This window comes from Erpetoichthys calabaricus, chromosome 14, assembly GCF_900747795.2.
Source record: "Erpetoichthys calabaricus chromosome 14, fErpCal1.3, whole genome shotgun sequence".
Lineage (NCBI taxonomy): Eukaryota > Metazoa > Chordata > Cladistia > Polypteriformes > Polypteridae > Erpetoichthys > Erpetoichthys calabaricus.
In genome coordinates, this window is record NC_041407.2 from 21,637,924 (window position 1) to 21,662,424 (window position 24,501).

A 24,501-nucleotide genomic window follows, 5' to 3' on the forward strand; every position below is an offset into this window, starting at 1 on the left:
AAAGACTGAAGCACAGGGAGCAGTGCGTCCCAACTGTTGTTGCATTCCAGAAGACTTTAGCAGAGCTAAATTACAGTGAGGTGCAATAGTAGCTTGGCAAAAGGGTAAAGTGCCTGCGCTGAAATGGAAAGCCAAGAAAGAAGTTTGTCTTTTTAGTACTGTACATAAAGCAGCTACACTGTACAGGCAAAATGCAATAAGCAGCTTACGAAGCCTTGTGCTGTGGTCAACTACAGTAGTACGATGGGTGGCGTAGATCGTGCGGACCAAGAATTGACTTCCTCTCCCATTATGCAGAGGCAACAAAAGAAATACTATAAAAAGATATTTTGTAATCTGGTGGAACAGTGCATTTGGAATGCATTTGTCCTATACAAACAAAAAGTTGGCGAAACTATCTCGTGCAAACTTTACATGCCAGCTTGTAGAACAAATCCTTGCCGCACATCCACCATTCACACTACATGAACAATAACACAATTCATGAACTGTCAAGCTATAACACTGTGCTAACCTTCATCTTTAGCCTGGCATGGAGCAGGCTAAGAGACGACACATAGTTACCACAGTTGTCAAATGCAGCTTCCCCTAATCCTCTTTAGTAGAACTGAATCTGATTGAAATAAACCACACTTGTTAAATTAAGCAAGGTTTATTCACTAAGCGTGCTTCATGGAATACCTCAAACCAGATTGAAAGTATTTTTGCAAAGAATTCATTAAGTTTGGAATCGGTATCAAATATAAGTTAATTCCGCACTATGAAATTTAAGATTCGTTTAAGTTCTGTCTCCATGCTTTGTTGTAAATAAAATATGGGGACTCTCTAAATTTAATGAACCTTGTAATACCATATGGTCTTCTCAGTAACAGTTTTGTATTTTTTATCTTTCCTTTTGTCCCCCTTTCAAATCTAACACTGACATATTCATAAAGAGAAGACATCGAAATGGCACAAATCACTGTAAAGGAATCTTTTGTCTACTTTATAGAGAAATGCTTCTTCTGATATACTCTAGCCAAGGGGTGCCCAAGTTTGGTACTGGAGGGCTGCAAAGAACCCAGCAGTTCAATATCTAACTTTGTTTCATTTATGTCTGTATGTTTTATAATCAAGTTTCTGTTTTAACAAAATATTTAGAAAGAAATGTAAGGGAAAAAAGTGAAGGGTTGAAAATGACTGACTCTGGGCCACAATTCACTTGCATGATATTCTCAGAAATTAAAATCTATAGCACAAGAATGATCTGAGATGTAAGAATGAAAATGTTAGAAAGCCATAAAATTAAATAAGATCTGTTTCAGTAAGGATTAGCTGCTAATTAAGCAATTAGATTGGAAAAAAACATGCAGCTACTGTTGCTCTTCAGATAATCAGTGTTGTTGATGGGTTGAGGGATAAGGGTTTCCAAGTTATAATTCAGTTTCACATTGAACATAAAATTTCAAAATTGTCATATATTGGTCATCTCTTATAATGTGCTTTACTTCTGCAGGTTGTTCACGAGGTTTTAATGGACAATCCAGCCACCCTTACAAACCCAAGGTAAGACTTATACATTGACCTGATTATTTGACTTCTAACTGTGTGTAAGGTTCCCTTCACTTAACTACAGGACATAGTGGCAGCTCTTGTCTGAAAAATAGAGACACCTTGAGCAAGACCCTTAACCTGCAAATGCTTCATCCTGGGTATGACGTTAATCTGCATCCAGCTCAGCAAGCAGGTCCTCCGACTTGCAGGGAAAATGCGGGGGTTGGTGGCAGGATTTGTACTCTAGCCACTGTAAAAAAAAAAAAAAAAAAAAGTCACACTGTTCCAGTGTGGTGCTGAGGTGTCACCTGTTGCATGGCTGCACTCGGGTCCCAATCCATGTGGTCCGTTGTGTAGTTGGTGCACCAACGCGCCCAAACCTCCTCCTCCTCCTCCATGGCGGTTCCTCTGAGATCCTCTGAGTAATGTAGGAGCAACTTAAAACTGAAAAATAACACTCGACAACCATCTTCAAAACATACAAAGTTCAAAAAACATTGTTTTTCGTGCACTTACCATTCTTGATTAAAACAGTGTCTGAATAGTACTGTACTTCAACATCATTTTTTTTTTTTTTTTATATATCCCTCATCGTCGGCATTCAGAAATGAAGTGCTGTGGCCACAACAACCAACCCTTTATCAGAATGGCAACAAAGAATAAGGAAGGGCCTCTGGACAAACCTATGGTTTTAATATTCATCTGTAATACGTTTAAAAAGGCTATCTTTGTTCACCTTTTTGGACAGTTTAAATCTGAATCAATTGAGTTACAATGTATAATGGAATGGCAGCAGTAGATAAAACTGAATTTAATACTGTTACTTAAAAAATTGGATACTTACTTAGGTATTAATATAACAGGTTTCTAATATGTTTCTTACTTTTGAACGATGTACTACCACATTTATTAATTTCGCTTTGTGTTTACTTTTCAAAATTCGTAATCTTTGGTAATGTTGTTGTGCTTGGGCTTATGAAGTTCCATCTTGCATGCAAATAGCTGGAGCCTCAAGGAAGTGTGGTGGCCAAATGATACAATACAAAATTACTTTCTTTTAGACTGAATTCTAACTAGTGCAGAAGAAGTTACTGGAGAACTCTTCTGCCTTTTCCTGTTTCTTGTGCGGTAGGAAACTTTGGTGCAGTTGCTTGTTTCCCAGTAGGACTTTTGTTTATTGCAGTACTATATACTTAAGGGAGAATGAAGTAGAATAGATTTTAAGTTCAGAAGGGCACATCCCTTAAGGACAGTTAACAAACAGCCTACTATGAAACCATGATTGTTGACTAGAATTATTGTTGTACATACAACACTTGCCACGCACATGAAAAATCAAGATTCCGTTTAGTGCTAAAAAAATAAAATTATGTTCCTTCTGTAGCAAAATTGCAAAGAATAGACTTATTACGGGATATATTTTATTTAGAAGCCCAAATTATCAGTCACAACACTCTACAGAGTACCTTGCAGTGTGTGCACAAGGCCTTTAATTGAGTAAAAACTCAGAATAGTGAAAGTCATCTGTATACAAAGACATAATGACCATGTAGCCCATTTGGTGAACAATAATGTGTAGCATTTTAACAAGAAGTCAAGGTCTTGGAAATTTAAAATGAATTAATACATGAATGGAAAACGCATGAGGATGAAGTCCATAACTGTTTTATATTATTGTAGAGCATTTTCTAATGGACACAAGGATAAGGATCTTTTATGTACAGATTAAGAAAATAAATGAGATTCAAAACAGTCAGAAAGAGCTCTAATGATGAAATAACTGCAAAAAATGTTTTTTGTTCCCGTCACAGATTATTTGAATACAGATCACTTGAGAAATAGGGGCCCACACAGAAATGGACATTTTCATATTATCAATACTGTAGTTCTGACCAGTTACTTGCTAGATACCGGTGGCCTTATTTCATGTTCTCTTAGACATTCTTTTGATAGTAATCAAAAAGTAAAATTAGTATTACTTTTATAACCACCTTTCATGCTTAGTATTTAGATATTTCCACTATTGGGAAGGGATTTTGGCACCTATAGATTTAGTCCTTTTTTCTATATCCCCAAACCAGAAACTGATAAACTTAAATGCAAAACTGAACCTTTACCAAAATCATTGCTGCTCATCATGTGATGAAAAGATAGCCATGCTGATTGCTTTTGCTTCGTGAAGACCTGAATATAGGGAATGTTCAGTTTGCTTACTCAATCCATGCCCTGCACTCCTTGTTAGTATTTAGCATCTCAGTTCATGGCCAAGAAAACAAAGGGGAGGTGGGTCATGTTGTTTAGTTACTTTACACAGACTATATAATAATGTACCCTTAATGAACAAAAATTTAAATTACTATTTATTTTTTGTTATTACCTTGCATAGTGCCTGCTGAGTTTGTGTTATTTATTTATTTATTTTTTCTGTTCACTCTTCTTCATTATTGGCCTAAATCTAAGCCTGGCTTATGCCTAGCTTAAAAACTACAGAAGCTCACCAAGGAAACTGCATTCTGTTTTGTCTAAAACTCTTGATGGGTCCACATTCCTGTTTGATCTTGACATTCTTCACAGCAATATCACTTCAAACATGAGATAGTGTTGTAATTTTGTGAATGTCTTGAGGTGTCAGGCTACGTTAATTTCTCTAAATGTACTGCATTGTTACAGTATTTAACAAGGTGAATTTCATTATAGCTCAGGAAGTGATCGTAAACTGGGCATCTCCTGTCACACACTTGCAGTACAGCTGGGACGAAGGAGACCCCGTTCAGGTCCTGCTCTAGCCACAGAAGCAAGAGATCTTAGCCGGTCTATCCGATCCATCCTGGAAGTAGAGTGTAAGTAGACTTTTTGTCTTAAAAATTATAGGTGGATTATGTCTGGTCATGTTTTCCTAGTACACTGATTTTAGGAGCCCTGTCTATAAATTTGCAGTGTTTTTTCTTAGCAGATAACTCATCCAGTAAAGCCACGAAAAAGTCTGCTATCATTTCTATATTAGCTAAATGAGTAGTAGGATCAGGTAGGTGGTGGAAATGCTTTATTAAAAAAGAAGGGAAAAAAAGTAGGTCACTGGAGAAAGTGCCGCACTGGGAGACAGTCTCCTGACACAGCAAACGATGTTACAGTCACCACTGGCTCAGCAGTTGATATGTTGCTTGGAAACATCAATTGAAGAGTGCGATTTGCTGGCCTCTTAAAGAAGTAGGCATGTCATAGTGTATAGAAACATGCTTGCATTGGAAAGAATGCCATTAAGCTGTAAGGCAAGATTTGCAATAAGGGAACAGCTTAATCAGTAGGACAGAGAAGGAATATCATGAGTCTTTAGACTGTTATGAAATATTAATCACTTATGATTCCTGATCTTCCTTTCTATTTGTAGAGAGTTGAATTAACTTACTTTTTCTTGGTGATCTACTAAAACTCTTGATCAGAAAATCTGAGTCAATTTCTAATACAGTGTAATGAGTAAAACTGTCCGTTTTAGAAGAAAATACACAATTCAATAAGATGAAGTAGGATATGCAGTCCTAAGAAAATTCCAGCTGTTAGAGGTAAGGGTGAAAAGAATTAGATGGTACATAGAACCAGCCTATTCAATTGCACAAGAAGCTTACTGAAAGTCTATGACTTTCTTCATTCATTTACTTTAGTGTTTCTATCAGTGGTGTCACATACAGAGAAGCTGACTATATTTAAATAATTACATATTAGTTGAGGCAATTTCTATTGTATTGTTTGACAAAGTGTTATTTAGCTAAAGTATGTACTTGGATTGTGTTTTTAGGTGTAATAGGAATGCCATCTTTCAAAAGCGTATATTCCTCAATTTTTATGTGTTTATGATTTGACATGTGAAGTACACAGTTGTCTGCCTTTTCCAGTGTCCAGTGCTGTTCATTTACCTAACAACTGTTAGTCAATATTCAGATTTGAATTTTAACTAATAATCTTTCATCTGTGAAGTATTTACCAGATGAGCAGTCTCTTGTGGCCACATTAACTTCTGACATGACTTAAGGGCACTTGATTTCATTTACATTGCCTGCAGAGGTACATGTAATGGTTTGTGCTTGCTTTTATGCCAGCTCATTCTGAAAGTCTGCAACTGCATAATAGAAAGACCTGCCTCAAATGTATAAAAGGCTTTGACTGGCAAGAATGTGTTTTTATTGTGGCAAGAATCATACTTGCTGTTAACTTCTTCGTAAAAATCACTGACCATATTGAAGAAGACAAAAGTCAATAGTAATGTGAACAGACTGGAGTAGATTTGACATGTCTAACTCCAGCAAAGATTTTTTATCATACAGCACTGTGCTGCATTGCTTCATAAATTAACTGAATAAGCCTAACACTAAGCCTAATACAGTATCTTGAAACATAGATCTGTCAATCTGACCCAGTATTTCAGTTTTTAATCAGATAAAAGTTCATACTGATGGTGGAGGGGGCCTGTCTCAATGGCACCTGGACCAATGTAAGAATCAAACCTGAATAGGGTACCAGTCCATAGTCCACATTCACTCACATTGGGCTAATTTAGTTTCACTACCAATTAACCTGGCACATGTGAGGGTGAAAAACTGAAGGACTTGATAAAAATCCTACACAGACAAGGAGAGAACATGGGGATAGTCTACTCAGACAGTGACCAAGCTAGACTTCTAATTCAGTCTTCTGTAATTGTGAGGCAGCAGCACTTACCAGTGTGCCATCCTACCACACTATTTTTTTTAGTGCTACTGCTTAAGCATCTGATAATATGTGGAAGGATAATTTACTGTATTCTCTATTAACCTCATGGAAAAGTGATTTTTTTTAATACAGATGAGGCCTAGCTTGCGAAAAACATAAGCGAAAATGAGCTCAACAAGCATTAGCAAGTTGCTTCCCAGTGGGATGAGAAAAAGCTATTAACTTGAAAGCATTGTAGCCATTTACATGGTGTTGATGCTTGTTCCTCAAACATGCTTCCAGACCAGCTTTGCAGAAAAGTGTTAGGAAGATTTCTTATTTTCAGTCCATACAGTTGCAGTTAGCACTTTCTCACTTTAAAACTACGTGGTGTGGACTTTTCTGTTTAAATAGAGCTTTTCATCCTCCTGTTTTCTTGCTGTTCTTTTTTTCTGAGTAGTATTCTGGCAAGTGAGAGGGATAATTAAGAGATTACAATTGATTTTATGCCTTGTAAGCTGCAAGTTTCCATGGATCCCATGCTATGTCAAGTGGGCTGCACGTGATGGGATAGTGTAGAGCTTATGCACATGTCTCCTTTGAGTTTGGCCGAAGGACACGAGTGAGTCTGTATTTGTCTCATTTACATATTACCAAGCTCTTTGCAGGAAAATCTTTTATGATCTAGACTCAAGCATAGGGTGCAGTCAGACTGGACAGAAGTAGTAGGAGTTAAGTTTGTCATTTACCAGATAACCTGGTACAGGAGAGAAAAAAAAAATCTTGAGTATAAAGACAACCGTTAACTGAAATGCATATCACCCTTGGCACAACACAAATTCATATATATAGTCTCCTGTGCAGAGTGTTTGTTTCACACAGTATAACAGCATGAGGATTTGTGATGATGAGAGGAGGAGGAAAGATCAACACATGTACTTATTACCAGAGTGAAAGATAAACCACAGAAAGTAAAGAAAGCAGAGTTCTGCTTCCAGATTTATCGTTATAGTACGAAACTTTCATTTATGCAAAACAGATGAATAAGACTTGGCTGTAGTGCAAATACTTTTTTTTTCGACTGGCTGTATAGTGTTTACCAATTCCCCATCCCTCCTCAGTTTTTATACTTTTGTGTCTGCTTCTTAACTCATCATTTTTTGGGTATTTTAGATAGATAGATACTTTATTAATCCCAAGGGGAAATTCACATACTCCAGCAGCACCTTACTGATACAAAAAACAATATTAAAGACTGATAATAATAATGCAGGTAAAAACAGACAATAACTTTATATAATGTTAACGTTTACACCCCCCCTTGGATGGAATTGAAGAGTCGCATAGTTTGGGGGAGGAACGATCTTCTCAGTCTGTTGGTGGAGCAGGACAGTGACAGCAGTCTGTCGTTGAAGCTGCTCTTCTGTCTAGAGATGACACTGTTTAGTGGATGCAGTGGATTTTCCATAATTGATAGGAGCCTGCTCAGCGCCCGTCGCTCTGCCACAGCTGTCAAACTGCCTAGCTCCATGCCAACAATAGAGCCTGCCTTCTTCACCAGTTTGTCCAGGCGTGAGGCGTCTTTCTTCTTAATGCTGCCTCCCCAGCACACCACCGCGTAGAAGAGGGCGCTTGCCACAACCGTCTGATAGAACATCTGCAGCATCTTATTGCAGATGTTGAAGGACGCCAGCCTTCTAAGGAAGTATAACCGGCTCTGTCCTTTCTTACACAGAGCATCAGTATTGGCAGTCCAGTCTAATTTATCATCCAGCTGCACTCCCAGGTATTTATAGGTCTGCACCATCTACATACAGTCACCTCTGATGATTACGGGGTCCATGAGGGGTCTGGGCCTCCTAAAATCCACCACCAGCTCCTTGGTTTTGCTGGTGTTCAGGTGTAGGTGGTTTGAGTCACACCATTTAACAAATTTTGTAATATGTAATACTTTTAATGTCAGTTCACTTTATTATTTCAAAGTCTTTGTTTGTTTAGTCTTTTATCAGTTAGAAGACCAATTAAGTAGCTATGTTAGATGGCCCTATTTAATAACTAAAACTGTTTTTTCTAATTAATGTATTACAGCTCCTATTTGCAAATGGTCTCAGACATTTTAAGGCAAATTTTGCCATAAAGCATCTTTATGCATATTAGTAAACAATCAGAAAAATGCATATTCATGCCACTGTTCCTGCCACTTAGTCAAGTTAAAGATGAATTAAAGAAACCCAGTCTCCTAAATGAAGCACTTTTCCAGCTACTTTAAGGTGCAAAATGTTAAATGGTTTTTTGTGTTTTTGGCTGCAGAAATCTCACATCCATATATCAATCCAGTTCAGCTCAGACTGCAAAATAAATCTGTGTATGTACTTTCCTAATACATTGGTTTTATCCTGGATGGAGTCCTACACTTAAACAATATTTAGCCTCTTCTTTCCTTTTAGCATAAATGTAGCAAAGGGGATAGATCAAATTTAGAAGTGTAATTTTTCTACCCCCCTTCCACTTCTTTTTCATGACATCATAAAACTTTTTTCATAATGTGATAAAATGTTCTTTTTGTTCTGTATATTATACATTACAAGATGTTCTTATTGAAGTACATACTTGATTTAAACAATATTTCCTGATATTTATGTGTCTGAATGAGCATCAGGCTTATGTTATGGTTGATAAATGTGCTGCTGTCACTGTGTTTGCTGATTCAGGTGCTTTCAGCATAGAATTTGGATTTGATCTATTCCAATTGATACTACTGTCTTTTCTGTCTTTTAAAGGCAAGTGACAGACTAAGTGTTCCCTATAATAAAGTGTCATTCTTTTTTTGAGCCTGACTCACCTCAACACCACCCCAACCGGTTTTCAGAGGTTAGCGTTATACAGGATCATGGATAGACTTTGAAGTGATTAAAATGAGAAAATATTAGTCTGTTAGTCTTTGTTTTTCAACATTTAGTCTTTATGATTTTCATTTGCAATATTTTAAAACGATGTTCAATATTAACCAACAAAATACATCATAAACAGGCAGAACACCATATTTGTGTTTGATGATTACAACTCCAGGATTGGATAAAAAATTAAACCTTTATTTTGTAATTGGGAATTCTTTATTAGGATGTAATTGAATTTGGAAATGTGTGATAGACCTGAAAACTCTATTGTTGACATTTGATCATAGCTGGACAAACCTCTCTAGTTTATACTCTTCATATTCATGATACTAAACCAGTAAATTAAGGCAAAAGTTGTAACAGGTCCTTAATATGTAGTTGAGTGGCAATAGAGTTGTATTGTGGGCATATAGATATAAAGAAGCAATAGGAATGAGTCAATGAAGAAATGTGTTAATATACGGAGGTAGAATCCTTCACAGTCCCAACAATGTTCTGAACTTTAGCTGATGGTGGAAAGATAGCATTTACAATTGTTAGAGATAGGTTTGTGTAGGAAAGAGCAGAAGATTGGTTTAAGAGGATGATCCTTTATTCAGCTGAAAATGAGCAGAAATGGAGGGCTTAGACTTGGAAACTGAAATACAGCTATCTTCAGTGTTGGTAGTAAAGCATAATGCATATTTATTTTGTCTATAAAAAGTGTGTGCTGTGTGTTTTACAACACAACTGGCAATGGCAGGGTTAGCTGTTTTGGAGGATATCGCTAATCACTGGCTAAAGCAATTTTTCTTGTTCATAATTATTTTTTGTTTCATAATGATGATGGGATGGTATCCTTAAGATGCTTCCCAGAAGCATGAAATATCTTTACTATCAGGGTGAGGAAGCAGAGATCAAAACGCAAGGCACCTTCACAGAAAGAACTTGCTTTTGTAAATGGAAAGCCCGTTTATGCTATTAATATACTACTAATTTATGATGCTCAAATGTGTCTGACTAACTTTGTTGCGAGGTAGCCAGGATCAACCCATGATTTCTTTATTTCATCCAAAATGTTATTCTTAAAATAAACCAAGTCTAAAATTCAGATAATCAGAACCATGGTCAAAAATGCAAATGTCCGCCAAAGGACAGAATTGGGAAGTAATGCCATGGCAGCCACCTTAGGCTCAACATACAGAGAAGAAGAAATATGATGAGAATTAACTAAATGGGAGTATCTAATAAATGAGTAAATTGAAATGCATAAGGTATTTACTAGAAAACAATACAATACAAAAAAGGGAAGACAAGGAGTACATAAAGTACAATAAAATTGAGAAATAGGCCTGGGATAAAACCCTTGCTGTACTGTAACGACTGCAGACTTGGGCCATGGTATGAGACAACATTGAACAGGCTACATGCACCTATCTAGCAACTAACAGGCTACTCATGATAGCTGAGATATGTGTGCAGGCCTTGAGGTAGTCCTTTAGTCGTTATCACCTTTGCATGTTTGAATTGCATTGCACAATCAGGGCAGTTTTCTTATTTTCTGTGCGCCCATTTTACAGTACTTATAAATAATTGCTGTTTTTCTTATAAATATTTTTTGTTATAAAATTTTTGTTTTTATTGGAAATATTTAATCATATTTATTTGTCAATGTGTATGTTTCTTAAATCTTAATACTTTATCATTGCCTTTATTGAATTGAAATGATAACTTCTCAAGCTTCCTGCTTTTCTCATTTTACAAGAATGCTGTAATCCATTTGCTCCTTTTTTGATCGTGGTAAATATCTATTAACTACTGAATAATTTTTCTTATTATACTTAGGCTGTCTTATCAGTTATTGATACAGTATATACTTCCTTCTTTCTGGCTCAGCCTTTTACTTGTATTCTAAAAGGTTCTTTATCTGAAATTTTAAGATAAAGAAATGTTGCCTTGGACAGTGTTCTTCAGACAGCCTCTTTTTCATTCAGCTAAAATAGCTTAACGACTTATCGTCCATGCACTAATGATTTGGTCTGAGTGTTCAGCAAAGCTTTGGTAAATGAAATTTACACAGAACATCTTCAGCATCTGAGAGATGACGGAGTAGCAAAAAGTGTGTGACTAGTACATGTGATCTAGAGTTTACGCACTGGAGTCGCATCATCACTTGAGTCTCTTGACACATTTTTGGATTCCTAGAGCTATCTTGGGCTGTGAGTGTTTTTGCTCCTGAAAAATTAGGTACGAAACGATTTGCAAATTGGTGCAAATGGTGTTCAGAAACTTGGTAAGTTAGACATAGCCTGGATTTTCAGCGGAGTAGGGTGTGAACTGAATCAGTTGTAATTAGACCAGCAAATCTTCCACTTTTTACCCAACTTAATAGGCTAGTGAGGGATGCTATTTTTTTTTTTTTTATATATATATATATATATATATATATATATATATATATAATATATATATATATATAACTGTTCAAAATAAAAATGTAGGTGACATTACTATGATGTTCAGGCCTGTCTTCAATTAAATTTAGTTTACAGTCTAATGTGTTGCTTTCATTTGAAGAGACAGAAAAAATGATGTTGGTGTCAAGTAACTTTTTTCTAAGGAGAGAGAGGGCAGCACTTCCCTGTGTTTCAGCCAGGCTTAATCTTATTACTGAAGAACAATGTGGCATGAATTAGATTCTGTGTATTGTGTAAAGCAAATTCCCTTAATAAATAAGCTTTATGAAAGGCCCGATATCCTGATTTGCTCCGTGTGTATGTGTGTGCGCGCAAGTGCACATGCAGCGGTTAGCATAGCAACCAATTTATTAATGCTGCTGCACTCAGAAAATGTCCCAGAATTTTAGATAGCGTGACTGAATGGAAGTGAGTGTATAAACATTTCTGTGCCCATCAAAGAGATTCCAGAGTCACATGTGATTAGTCCATTAGGCCACAAAGGGGCCCAGTTATAGGAGGGCACTTTTTTATTTTATACCTTGGCTTGTATGATCACTGGGAGAGGCAGAGCCTAAAAAAATAGCTTGGTAGTTAAATTATATGTAGATGGAAGATTGAAAAGTCATTAGTTCAGCTGTAGAATTTTTAACTTGCAATCTCGTGGTGGTACAGGAGCCAAAGGAGTTTACTGGTGTGAAAGCCCAGAGTTGTCAAGTGTTATGAAACAGACATGTGAACATGTAATATGTCATCCACTTTTTTTGCCTGAACACTGAGATGGGTTATTTGTATGTGTTGGCGGACTTATATATTAGCTGAAAAGGCTGACACAGTTTGAAGTAAATGAACATTATCCTCATACCTCAATTGTAATATGCTGTGTAGCATTTATATGGTTTGGTCTAATCTCTGTTTGTTATATACACTGCACTAAGGAAAAGGAACAGCTGCCCTTTTGTGTCATTTAGTTCCAACTTATACATGAAACATTTGAACCTATATATGCCATGATGTGGCAAATGTGGTTTTCTGTGATGCCCAAAACCAGTTTAGACTGAACTTTTTTTATTTGTTGCAGTTTCTGTCTTTTATTTTAACTGCAGAGGGTACACGGAGAGATTTAGAAAAAGAGTCCTGCTTTATTGATTTCAGTAGTTGACTTGTCAAATACTTTAAGATAGCAGTCAGTAGATTTCAATTTCATCAAATTATCTACTGATTCTTTTTTGGCCGAACCAGGGACAGGCCCTTAACCATAAGGAGTGACATAAAAGGCTTCTTCTTCCACAGAGAGAAGAATTAATTGAACTAGTACTGAAGTGACATATACAGCTTTAATTTTTTTATGTGAAGCTGGAAAGGAAAATATGGAAAAAAATGTCTTTATTAAATTTCCAGTATAATTTAGCAGAGTTTCTAGTGGCTCTTGTCTGACATATACTGTGGGTCTAGGTTACAGATGAGCTTGTTTAGTTGAATAACTACAAGTGGCTAAGTTTACAGTATGCAAAGTGTATGTTACAACTATAGTATTATCAAACCTGCTTAATCCAGTTTAGCGTCATTGGGGGCTGAAGCTTAATATTACACAGACTGACTATAAATAAATATAAAACAATTTTTAAACATAAACACTTCATTAGAAGATAGACTCTGTTAATATGAACATTATGCCGGTGAGATCATTATGTTATCTTGCACATGTGTGTTATGGATACTGGCATGCCTTTGGATGTGGTCAATTTTCTAAACCCACTATATCCACTGCCAGGTTTTAGGGGAGCTTAATCTCTTAAGAACACACAGCATAATCACACATGTACACCCACACCCCTCACTTCCTTACTCTGGTTTAACCTGAAATTACCAGTCATTCCAGCTCTCATATTTTTTTGTATTTGAGAGTAAATTGGAGTGCCATGTCACCACATGAACACAAAATTAAATACATACTTGGCACAAAATGGGGTATGTCTTGAAATTGAATCCTGGATCCTATAGCTGTAAGGTTCCCTTTAGGAGAACTAGCTAGTTCACCACTGTTTCCTTTTGTAGAGAACTTGGATATAGTTAATATAAATTTAAAAGATAATGCAAATGATAAAGCTTGAAGATCTTCAAAAAAGAAAAAAGAAAACTACTAAAAGAAATCATGAAAGCGTCAGGCCACAGCTCATCACACTGATGGAAACTGTGGTAAAACAACCCCTAAAAGAGCCTTAGGCATAACAAAAGAGACCAGAAAAAGAAATGGATGCTTTATCCTAGTTGATGTAAGTAGTAATCACTCTGTTCAACCAGCAGAATACAATCATGGCTTATATTGAGGCAAACGGTGTACGACAGATACAAACAAGAGGAAATATACTGCCCTTACAAATCAATGACAGAGACAAAGGGCAATTTAAGTTCAGCTTATCCTGAAGCTGTACAATCCTTTTCAGAAAATGGCAGCCTGTGATGATGTAGGGGTGTATATAAAAGCATTTATGAATTTGAAAAGAAGACTGGCTGTGGCGTAAATTGAATGTTTTTGTCTCCATGTTTAGCTGAGCAAATGCAAAACACATATTATGATTTGCAACACAAGGATGTAGATGGCTGAGAGTATCTACTATTTTCTAAGTACAATATTTCCATTGCATGGGTATTGCATTTGTCTATCCTGTGATGGTCGCAGATATTGTAAAAATACTGCTATCAAATTTTATTTATATAGTACCTTCCCCATGCTCATAGAGCTATAATACAGTAAATCTCAAAAATCCGGGATTAAGTCAGAGTGATTATCTATAGCAGATATACTGCTTAGGTTAATAACATATGAAAGAAAGATAACTACAGCTTGGCCATAATTAAGCCCAAAATATGTATGAGCAGATTACAAGGTAAAATGCAAAAAAATGCATCAGTAAAATGAGCATGTGCAAAATAGCAGGATCAGTAAAATGAGCATGTGTAAAATAGCTTCATCGGCAAGTGTTGGGGAAGTAGTTAATCTGTTAAAGGTGTGCCAAGTTAAAGATTGAAAAGACTACCCTATAGCCTCTCTGTTATCTTTGTTTATGGGAACATGAAATCCTACATCATCAGCTGCGGAGGCATAACTACACAAAAGTGAGCTTACCTAGCACCCATCTTTTAGAAAAATGTCCATTATTTATAAGAAAAATGTAATCGTCAAAGTGCCAAAATAGAAACAGCAAGTGAAACTTGGTGGATGATTGTTTGTTGTGTTTTCTAAGGGCCTGGGGCCTCATGTATAAACAGTGCGTACCCACAGAAATGTTGCGTAAGAACGTTTCCCTGTTCAAATTGCGATGTATAAAACCTACACTTGGCGTAAAGCCACGCACTTTTCCACAGTACTTCATACTCTGTTGTACGCAAGTTCTCCGCTCGGTTTTGCAGACTGGCAGCACCCAGCGTCAAAGCACTGCTACTGTTCCTGTGTGGTTACCCTTTCTTAGATCCACATCCACGACGGCGGCTTTATCAAATACACTGAAATTAATCGCATATCGTTCATAAATTTAATGCATCTGATTGTAATTAACCTGTAACAATATAATGGTCCACAGAATGGTCAAACTATTCTAAATACCATAACTGCTTTAGCGTTGTTAGTCTCACTGCACCTTCTTCTTCTTCTGTCAGTTGCTACCGTTAGGGGTTGCCACAGCGGATCATTTTTTTCCATAGTACTCTCACTGCACCACTCGGAGTATTTATATCACTGTATTTGAGTGTGAATCACAGATCTTCAGCTATTGGAAACAGAATTATCGGTATACAGCATCAAGCACTCGCTGCCTCAGCCATTTGCTATTTGAATTGCTCTTATCTTAACAACGCTTCACAGCCTTTCCTGTTCGGACCTCGCGGTTCACAAACCGTTTCATCCCAAGAACTATACACGCACTCAAATCAGTCCATCAAGTACTCCTTGTAGAACTGTTTGTACTTGCAAGTTACTGTGAGGTAATTGTACTTATGATACAGTTATAATATTGCACAACCTGAGCCACTTTATAAAGCGCATATTTACATATGATGACGATATCATTTTTAAGATGAAATGCAGCAAAATATTTTGATTATATTATACAGATAAAACTTTAACTACATGGTGCTGCAGCGCTAGCAAGCTTGAGCTTTGTTCACGGTTTGTTCCTGCCTCGCGCTGTATTTCATGCTGTGGGTGGCGCAACACTGGAAGGATAGATGGATAGAATAATTAAACATTACGACGATATTTCAATGTTCTCTAAAAGTTTTGAAGAATCGGCATTCTAAGGTTACAGATGGCTTAACGTCTATTACAGAGCTGATTGTGTGGCGATTGGGTATTTGGAGAAAGAAAAGTAGGGACAGGAATTGGGGGTTAGTACGTTTGAAAAAGACAGTACTTCTGTAATAAAGCATTTCATTGAAGGTTGCGCATGGTGCAGCAAGCTTCTTGTGTAAGACATGAACAATCACTGCACCACCGTGTTCCCATGTTTAATAACATGCTTTAACTCATATCATCATGAAAATGATATCACGTATACTTCTCAGTATGTTAATTATTCAGAGAGCTATAATATTACGAACGTAATGGATTCTGTGTCCTGTTGGAGGAAGAGCACGTAGTGATTCAGACACACAGAGCACATATAAGATCAAATACACAACAAAGCATTTAACGTGCTACTTTAGTTACGATGGGATTTGAGAAACTAGTAAATTAAATGATTTTAAGATGAAGTTTATGATGTTCTACTTTAGTGACAAAATAAACTACGTGATTAAAGTGGAAATTTCGAGATTAAAGTTTACATTTCATGCTTTTTTCACACTGTGTGCCTTTTTTTTTTCACTGTATCCTAATAAGCTTTCATATGACACTCAGACGGTGGGCTACGAGTCGCCTTTTCACGCCGACTTTGATATGTGACAACTTTTTTATTTCGGGCACCGTGCGACTTTGTGAACTTGAGCTTTTGAGTTTCTCCGACACACTATGTCACTCGATCAGCTTCCTTTTGTTGCTTATATAACTGTTTAAACCAACAAATAGTACGTTTTTCTTTGCCTCCATTTGGGATTCGCTGAAATTCTTCTATTTTTCCTCGTACTTTTGCCATTGCCTTTTCACAGAACGCTGGGCTTAAGGGCTATTTATATTTTGATTTGCATATTCAAAGAGGCGTAATTCTGGGAGGAGTTGGGGCGGGACAGCAGGCGCATGAACATGCGTTTATTTCCACGCTGAGCGGGATGTATGTAGCGGAAGAATGCAGAAGTTGGCGAACGCACAGATTCCTGCATCTGGATTTTTCTGTGCGTAAGCACATTTCGGTTTTTGTGCTTATGTCATGTTATAGTGCGAATATTATACGCCGTTATGCTTGAGGCCCCTGGTGACTAGTTTATAAAATGATGAAAGAACTTAAGAAAAAGTGCATGATATTGTGAAGCTTCTCTTACTTTCCATGGTGGTAAATTAGAAAATGCTTAAATCCTGGAACAGACTGAATACTTATTTTCTGCATTTACAATCCAAATAATGATAACTACATATCTCATAACTTCCAAATCAGGGGAATTAGCACACCTAACACCCCAAGGCAACTGGAGATAATGGAACAATTTAATTGTCTTGCTGCATAATATTGGTCATGAAAACAGACATTTCTAACTTTAGAGTAAGTTTCAGAAGTTTGATGACAACACAGAGCTATTTAATACAATGACATCAACAGGCTACAATAAAGCTTGGCAATGCTCACAGTATTAGCACCCTTTTTTTTACAGGGATACTGACAGGTGACATTTGCAGTAGAGGCACTAAAAAGATTGTTTTTTGCATTCTGTGAGTGGTATTTGATGATATGGTGCTCTCATTAGGAATTTGTGGGGCGTCTATGATGGCTGAATGCTATTTGGATCACATGCAGTAACAACATACATGGTTTAGTTAGATGCCATGATGATTGGCAGTATAACATGCCACGTGTTTGTTCTGTAGCTACATGCAGTGGCATACTGGAAGGCAGAGCATACATTTATTCCAGTATACATGTTTAAGTTTAGCAATATTCACCATGTAGACGACATGATTGAAAAGGGAATGGTAAAAATAAAGGTGCAGTGATTAACTTGATATTGAAAGATTTTGAGTATATAACTGCATTTGGCTGATTAGTTACATATCTGGCAGAGTTTTTGCAGATTTTATATTATATCAGACAACAGGCGCCGCCAGCATGCACAGTACTGGAATGTTATTGTCTTACTAAAATTAAAAAAGGCTAACAAAATATTTGTTGTCTTTAGCATTTTGTAGGCTTTGTACTGCTTTTTACTGTTGAAAGAACCTGACAAAAAGATTTTAGAATCAAGTTACAGCTGAAATACCCTTTAGAGTGTTTTGAAATTCTGAGTCACTTTGCTGACAAGTCTGTGGCAATTTGGACCCTGTCTTTAAATATTTAATATATGTGTGTCATTAATTTACACGGGCGGCACAGTGGCGCAGTGGGTAGCGCTGCTGCCTCGCAGTTGGGAGACCTGGGAACCTGGGTTCGCTTCCCAGGTCCTCCCTGCGTGGAGTTTGCATGTTCTCCCCATATCTGCATGGATTTCCTCCGGGCACTCCGGTTTCCTCCCACAGTCCAAAGACATGCAGGTTAGGTGGATTGGCGATTCTACATTGGCCCTAGTGTGTGCTTGGTGTGTGGGTGTGTTTGTGCGTGTCTTGCGGTGGGTTGGCACCCTGCCCGGGATTGTTTCCTGCCTTGTGCCCTGTGTTGGCTGGGATTGGCTCCAGCAGACCCCCGTGACCCTGTGTTCGGATTCAGCGGGTTGGAAAATGGATGGATGGATGGATTAATTTACACACAAACCCACTTCTTCAACAGAACTACAAGGTTATATGCCTCTCATATATTAGAATAACTTGGGTTTAAAAAGTTGACAATTTTGATCTATAAATTTCAGGATACTATAAATAAAGTAGCGGTTAGTTCAGTGTTAAATAAAGCTACTATTAACAGCTTGTGTGCATGCATTCATGGTTATTAGTTGGTACAGTGGGTTATGTATAGTTCCATACCTAAATCACATCTTAAGGTGCAGTTCAGTTTGGACAGGTCATTTTTTTCCCTTTTAACATTAAACTTCCCCACTCTGTGGCGATTTACTGTGTTGCATGATATATTCTCTGAAGCAAATAATTCATATTTAAAGTGAGGCAACCATTTTTATAAAAGAAAAATGTCACATGCTAATTTATGAATTGTTTATTGGACCCTTGCAGATTTGATATTTAGTGAAATTTAAATAATTAGCTGGATTGTCTGATCTTTTTGCATAAATAAATAATTTGCAATCAGCATTTCTTAAACAAAATCCCATTCTATGTATTTTGATATCATGTCTAACTTGTAACCAGCCAATTTAAATTAATAAAATAATATTTCAGGTGATTTTGGGACTCACTGGTGGAGGATTTCGATTCCTAAAGATGGCATGAATTGGACAACCTAAGGTAGAGTGGGATAGTCCGTACCCTGTACAAAGGAGGAGCTCTCCTCACAGCCAGTTATCTAATTTGTAGAAAAGGGATACATGTTGTGCCAAGTATATATATTATTGACGGAACTGTTGTGGAAGACCAGCGTGTAGTGACAGATAGTATGTTGTATTATTTTTGCTTTCTCAGGTTTCCATATTTTCTAAAATATCTGTATCTTCCATTATTCAAGTTAAAAGCCAGGGTCATGTTACTACAGGTTTGTAGGGTCATTTAGCAGGTGTGAATGAAAATCATATATGAAAATGCAGGTCAATGCAGCTAAGAAGGTTCAGGTTTGTTTGGGGATTGGTTGTACAAGGAATACCTCTATACAAGCAGAAGAAGTTGAATGTCTCTATAATAAATCCTCATTAAAAAAACAAAACTGCTAGTGTATCTTAAAAGGGCTGGCAGCATAAAATGAAAAATTCAAAGGTAACAAAAAGCACTTGCGTCTGCTATGTTATCACCTTTGATTACAGTCCTAGGGTGTTGTACCGTGTTAGCCATTATGAATGTAGTGAAAAGGCAAGCAAAATGACACCTTTTATTGGCTAAGAAGATTACAGTATGCAAGCTTTCGAGGCAACTTAGGCCCCTTCTTCAGGCAAGATGTAAACATAAAAAGATGTAAAAATAGGTCACAAACAAATTAATATAAAGGTTCAGAAAAAAGATTTGATTTTAAAATGAAAAATTTCAGTCATTCTTTAATTCTGCAGTCCAAGCATAATTTCAGATGTGCTGGTTTAACTAGCATGGCCATCTTTAGATGTACATAGGGTTGCCAGACATTCCTTATACACAGGACATGTCCCATATTTGATAATTTTGTCCCCTGTCCCGTACTGACCTTTCAGGGACACCCAAATGTCCCGTATTTAGTTAATTTCCAAATTTCATAATAAAAATATATATTTACTACCCTCTTACGGTACTTAGTTGTAACTTTATAAGTAATTATACTTTCTTTTCTCAGATTCTCTTGATGAAAATAACCTAAATGTAATGAGGAAACTAGTGCTTGCTGCCTGTTTGCAACTTGTTCAGTTGCTATGGTTAGCTGAGGACAGCGACACTCTTGCCATTTTGCTGTCCAGCGGCGCTGCTGTGCAGTTCTGTATCAGCATTACAACATACAGTGTCAACAAAGTGTGTTGTTACTACCTGCCACGGCCCACTTTTTTTTCTAACTTAAAAACTAATCCATCCATCCCAAAATGCCAAAACGTAAGTGTAAATTTAGAGATGAATATTCCACTGATTGGACATTTATCAAACAAGGCAGAAGCTGTTCTGAAGCAAACTGTGATGTATGTAATTGCACTTTCATTAAATAATTTTCAAATGATTTTACTTTTCTACGGTGGGTTGGCACCCTGCCCGGGATTGGTGCCCTGCCTTGTGCCCTGTGTTGGCTGGGATTGGCTCCAGCAGACCCCCGTGACCCTGTGTTCGGATTCAGCGGGTTGGAAAATGGATGGATGAATGGATGATTTTACTTTTGTTTTCCTCATAACCCATTAAAATCCTTCCTTTGTGTTTTTAACTTATGTCTCTACTTTTATATAATATATTGGTCTGGATGTGTAGGGGGCATGTATAAATTTATTTATATAGTAATATAGAGAGGGATTTTAAGAGTGTCCCGTATTTCTAATTTTCTAATCTGGCAACCCTAGATGTACAGTATTTGGCAAGCAGAATACCCAAAGATAACAAGTATGGTAGATAAAATGATCTTCTGGAGAGTTTCACAGCGGAAATGCTTACTACCACAAAAGCAAGTCAACAAGTGAAGTATTTGTGAAATTTCATATTAAATTATTTGCAAGACAGCAAATCCAGAAGAATCTATCTATTTTCTAACCCACTTAATCCAATTCATGGTCTTTAGAGGCTGGAACCTTTTGACGGCAAAAATCGCAGCAGGAAAGGAATGGTCCATGGTATTTTGAATATTATATTTAAAAGCTTTGTAGAGTTGCATTATTCTTGTAATATATTATGTTTTTATTATATTTATTGTTTTTGGCTTTGATGTCACTCCACAGCCTCTTTGAAGAAGTTTATTCAGTTGTCATATCATTATTTTGTATTTTTGTAGCAGTTTCTGCCATATTCTTTACCTATCGCAAGGTTGATTGGTATCATGTGACTACCACAGCAGTGTGTGTTGGCTCTTTAAGATGACAGTACAGTATTTTGGGTATCGTGGCTTTGCTGTATTTGCTTCTGTTTTGTTTAGAGGAAATTCTCATGTTTGTTCTGGCTCCTTATTAGCTCTGATCCCTTTACTAAAGTTTTCTTTTATTGATTTTTAGTTAGTTCCCGGGGTTTGTTACATTTTTTTACTTTTAACCTCCTCCAGAATTCTGAGTTAACAAGTATTGCATTCTCCCAAAAAAGCCTTTTTCATTTCCTAGTCTTTCCACTTATCATTAAAATCTTTATGGTCAGCCTGCTCATCAGTCTGTTCATCACACTTGGAAAAAGCTCCAGTATGCAGAAATGTGCTTCTCTAGTTTTTAGCTCAATCATGCCATATGGAATGCTTTGCTCATAAAAGCTGTGCACTGAGCATTGCAATCAACATCAGCAGCAGCCAGCCTTTTCATGTTCTTCTGAGCCATCTTGGTGATATCCAGTAAACTTATATTGGAGGTGTTGATTCCTTGTAATCTGTTTCCTTTCTGGGGTGCAGAAGTTTAAATGACTAAATTTGCAAATTGGGCTACTTTAACGTATAATCTTGTTTTATCATGTTATTGAATTTTCTTGGTTTTGTATCCTGGGACTTTAATTAGTATTATTTGCTTTGCAAAGCATTATGTGATTGTTCTTGTAGTGAAAAGTATAATAAAGCTTGACTGTGGTCTGTTGCTCAAGCAACTGGACTTTAGTCATTATGATTACAGGTTTGAGCAAGGGCCCACAGCCTTTTCAGGCTGACTATGCATGCAAATGTCAGTGTAAGTTAACTGCTATATATACAGTACTGTGCAAAAGTTTTAGGCAGGTGTGAAAAAATGCTGTAAACAAGGAATGCTTTCAAAAAAGGAAGTGTTAATCATTTATTTTCATCAATCAACAAAATGCAGTGAATGAACAAAAGAGAAATATAAATCAAATCAATATTTGGTGTGACCACCCTTTGCCTTCAAAACAGCATCAATTCTTCCAGGTACACTTGCACACAGTTTTTGAAGGAACTCGGCTGGTAGGTTGTTCCAAACATCTTGGAGAACTAACCACAGATCTTCTGTGGATGTAGGCTTCCTCACATCCTTCTGTCTCTTCATGTAATCCCAGACACACTCGATGATACCATACCATCACTTCCAGGTGGTCTTGTTCTTCTTTACGCTGAAGATAGTTCTTAATGACTTTGGCTGTATGTTTGGGGTCGTTGTCCTGCTGCAGAATACATTTGGGGCCAATCATACGCCTCCCTGATGGTATTGCATGATGGATAAGTATCTGCCTGTATTTCTCAGCATTGAGAACACCATTAATCCTGACCAAATCTCCAACTCCATTTGCAGAAATGCAGCCCCAAACGTTCAAGGAACCTCCACCATGCTTCACTGTTGCCTGCAGACACTTATTATTGTACCGCTCTCCAGCCCTTCGACGAACAAACTGCCTTCTGCTACAGCCAAATATTTCAAATTTTGACTCATCAGTCCAGAGCACCTGCTGCCATTTTCTGCACCCCAGTTCCAATGTTTTCGTGCATACTTAAGTTGCTTGGCCTTGTTTCCACGTCGGAAGTATGGCTTTTTGGCTGCAACTCTTCCATGAAGACCACTTCTGGCCAGACTTCTCCGGACAGTAGATGGGTGTACCTGGGTCCCATTGGTTTCTGCCAGTTCTGAGTTGATGGCACTGCTGGACATCTTCCATTTCGAAGGGCAATAAGCTTGATGTGTCTTTCATCTGCTGCACTAAGTTTCCTTGGCCGACCACTGCGTCTACGATCCTCAACGTTGCCCGTTTCTTTGTGCTTCTTCAAAAGAGCTTGAACAGCACATCTTGAAACCCCAGTCTGGGAGAGACCTTGCTGATACAGTATAACTACCTTGTGTCTTGTTGCTGTGCTCAATCTTGCCATGACATGAAACTGTCTTCCACAACCTCACCTTGGTAGCAGAGTTTGGCTGTTCCTCACCCAGCTTTAAGCCTCCTACACAGCTGTTTCTGTTTCAGTTAATGACTGTGTTTCAACCTACGTGTGACATTGATGATCATTAGCACCTGTTTGGTATAATTGGTTGATCATACACCTGAATATAATCCTACAAAATCCCTGACTTTGTGCAAGTGTGCCTATAAGAATTGATGCTGGTTTGAAGGCAAAAGGTAGTAACACCAAATATTGATGTGACTTAGATTTTTCTTTTGTTCGCTCACTTTGCATTTTGTAAATTGATAACAATAAACAATCATTTATATTTCTGAAAGCTTTCTTTGTTTACACCGATTTTTTTTTTTGTTTTGTTTGCTTTATTGAAATTTTTTTTTTTTTTTTACTTTGGGAATCTCAAAGACTCTTGAAAAGTTAATTACTTTAAACATGACAATAAACATTCAGTCTAGGCACAAGGGATCTTATCTTGACAGAGCTAAAAATGCTTTGGTGCTTTTCAGACCAGTATTGGAAGTGAGAGCTTGTTTTTGTCACACTGTGGCTGCCTGATTTGCATTCATGAGAGCACAACCAATATATATGCAATTTTTGTATTTTAGCCCCTAGCTTCAGCCTACATTATATTAAAATTTCAACTTCATGTCCATGTATGGTGCTGTTTTATTCTGTCAAAAGTACTTGAAAAAACAAAGGCTGAGATCTAGAGTGCCTATTCACAGGGACCCTGGCAGCTGTTTTGAGAGCACCCTTAATGATGAGAGAGCATGCTTGCAGACATTGAAATTTTAAATAGACTGTACTTTTTCCTATTAATATCCAGAGTGCAATCCATCACAATGGTTGATTGCTGTGATTAGAAAATGCATAAATTTGATAATATTATCAACGTGCTTATGTACTGGCCATGCGTGTCATAATACTTTTTATACATTTATTAATTTCAACAAAGTTTGCATATATTTTTTTTTTCAGAGCAACTATAATAGGCTGTTTTACAAAGTTTTCAACTAGTAGTCTTATTCCTTGCCTTTATGACTGTTAAAGAAACCTTAAAGAACTATTTCAAATCTTGAATTTCTTCTCAGACTCTTTTTAATTATTGTAGAATGCGTTAATTAGGCTTTATTTGAACTATCTCAGTAGAGTATAATCCAGTTTATGATTCTGTATAGGAGCCTGTCCCATCAGAATTGGATGTAAAGCAGGAATCAATGAAGGGCATTCCATTGCATGACATAC

The 24,501-nt window shown here is 37.1% G+C and overlaps 1 protein-coding gene across 5 annotated transcripts in view; it reads left to right on the forward strand.

Annotated features, from left to right (window-relative positions):
* Positions 1-24,501, forward strand: part of stxbp4 (syntaxin binding protein 4) — a 184,544-nt gene that overhangs the window by 133,157 nt on the left and 26,886 nt on the right. For all 5 annotated transcript variants that reach the window (XM_028818679.2, XM_028818677.2, XM_028818680.2 and 2 more), the window contains 2 exons: positions 1,496-1,545; positions 4,231-4,373. In XM_028818679.2, the coding sequence (XP_028674512.2) occupies positions 1,496-1,545; positions 4,231-4,373 (193 nt within the window). The remainder of the gene's footprint in view (positions 1-1,495; positions 1,546-4,230; positions 4,374-24,501) is intronic.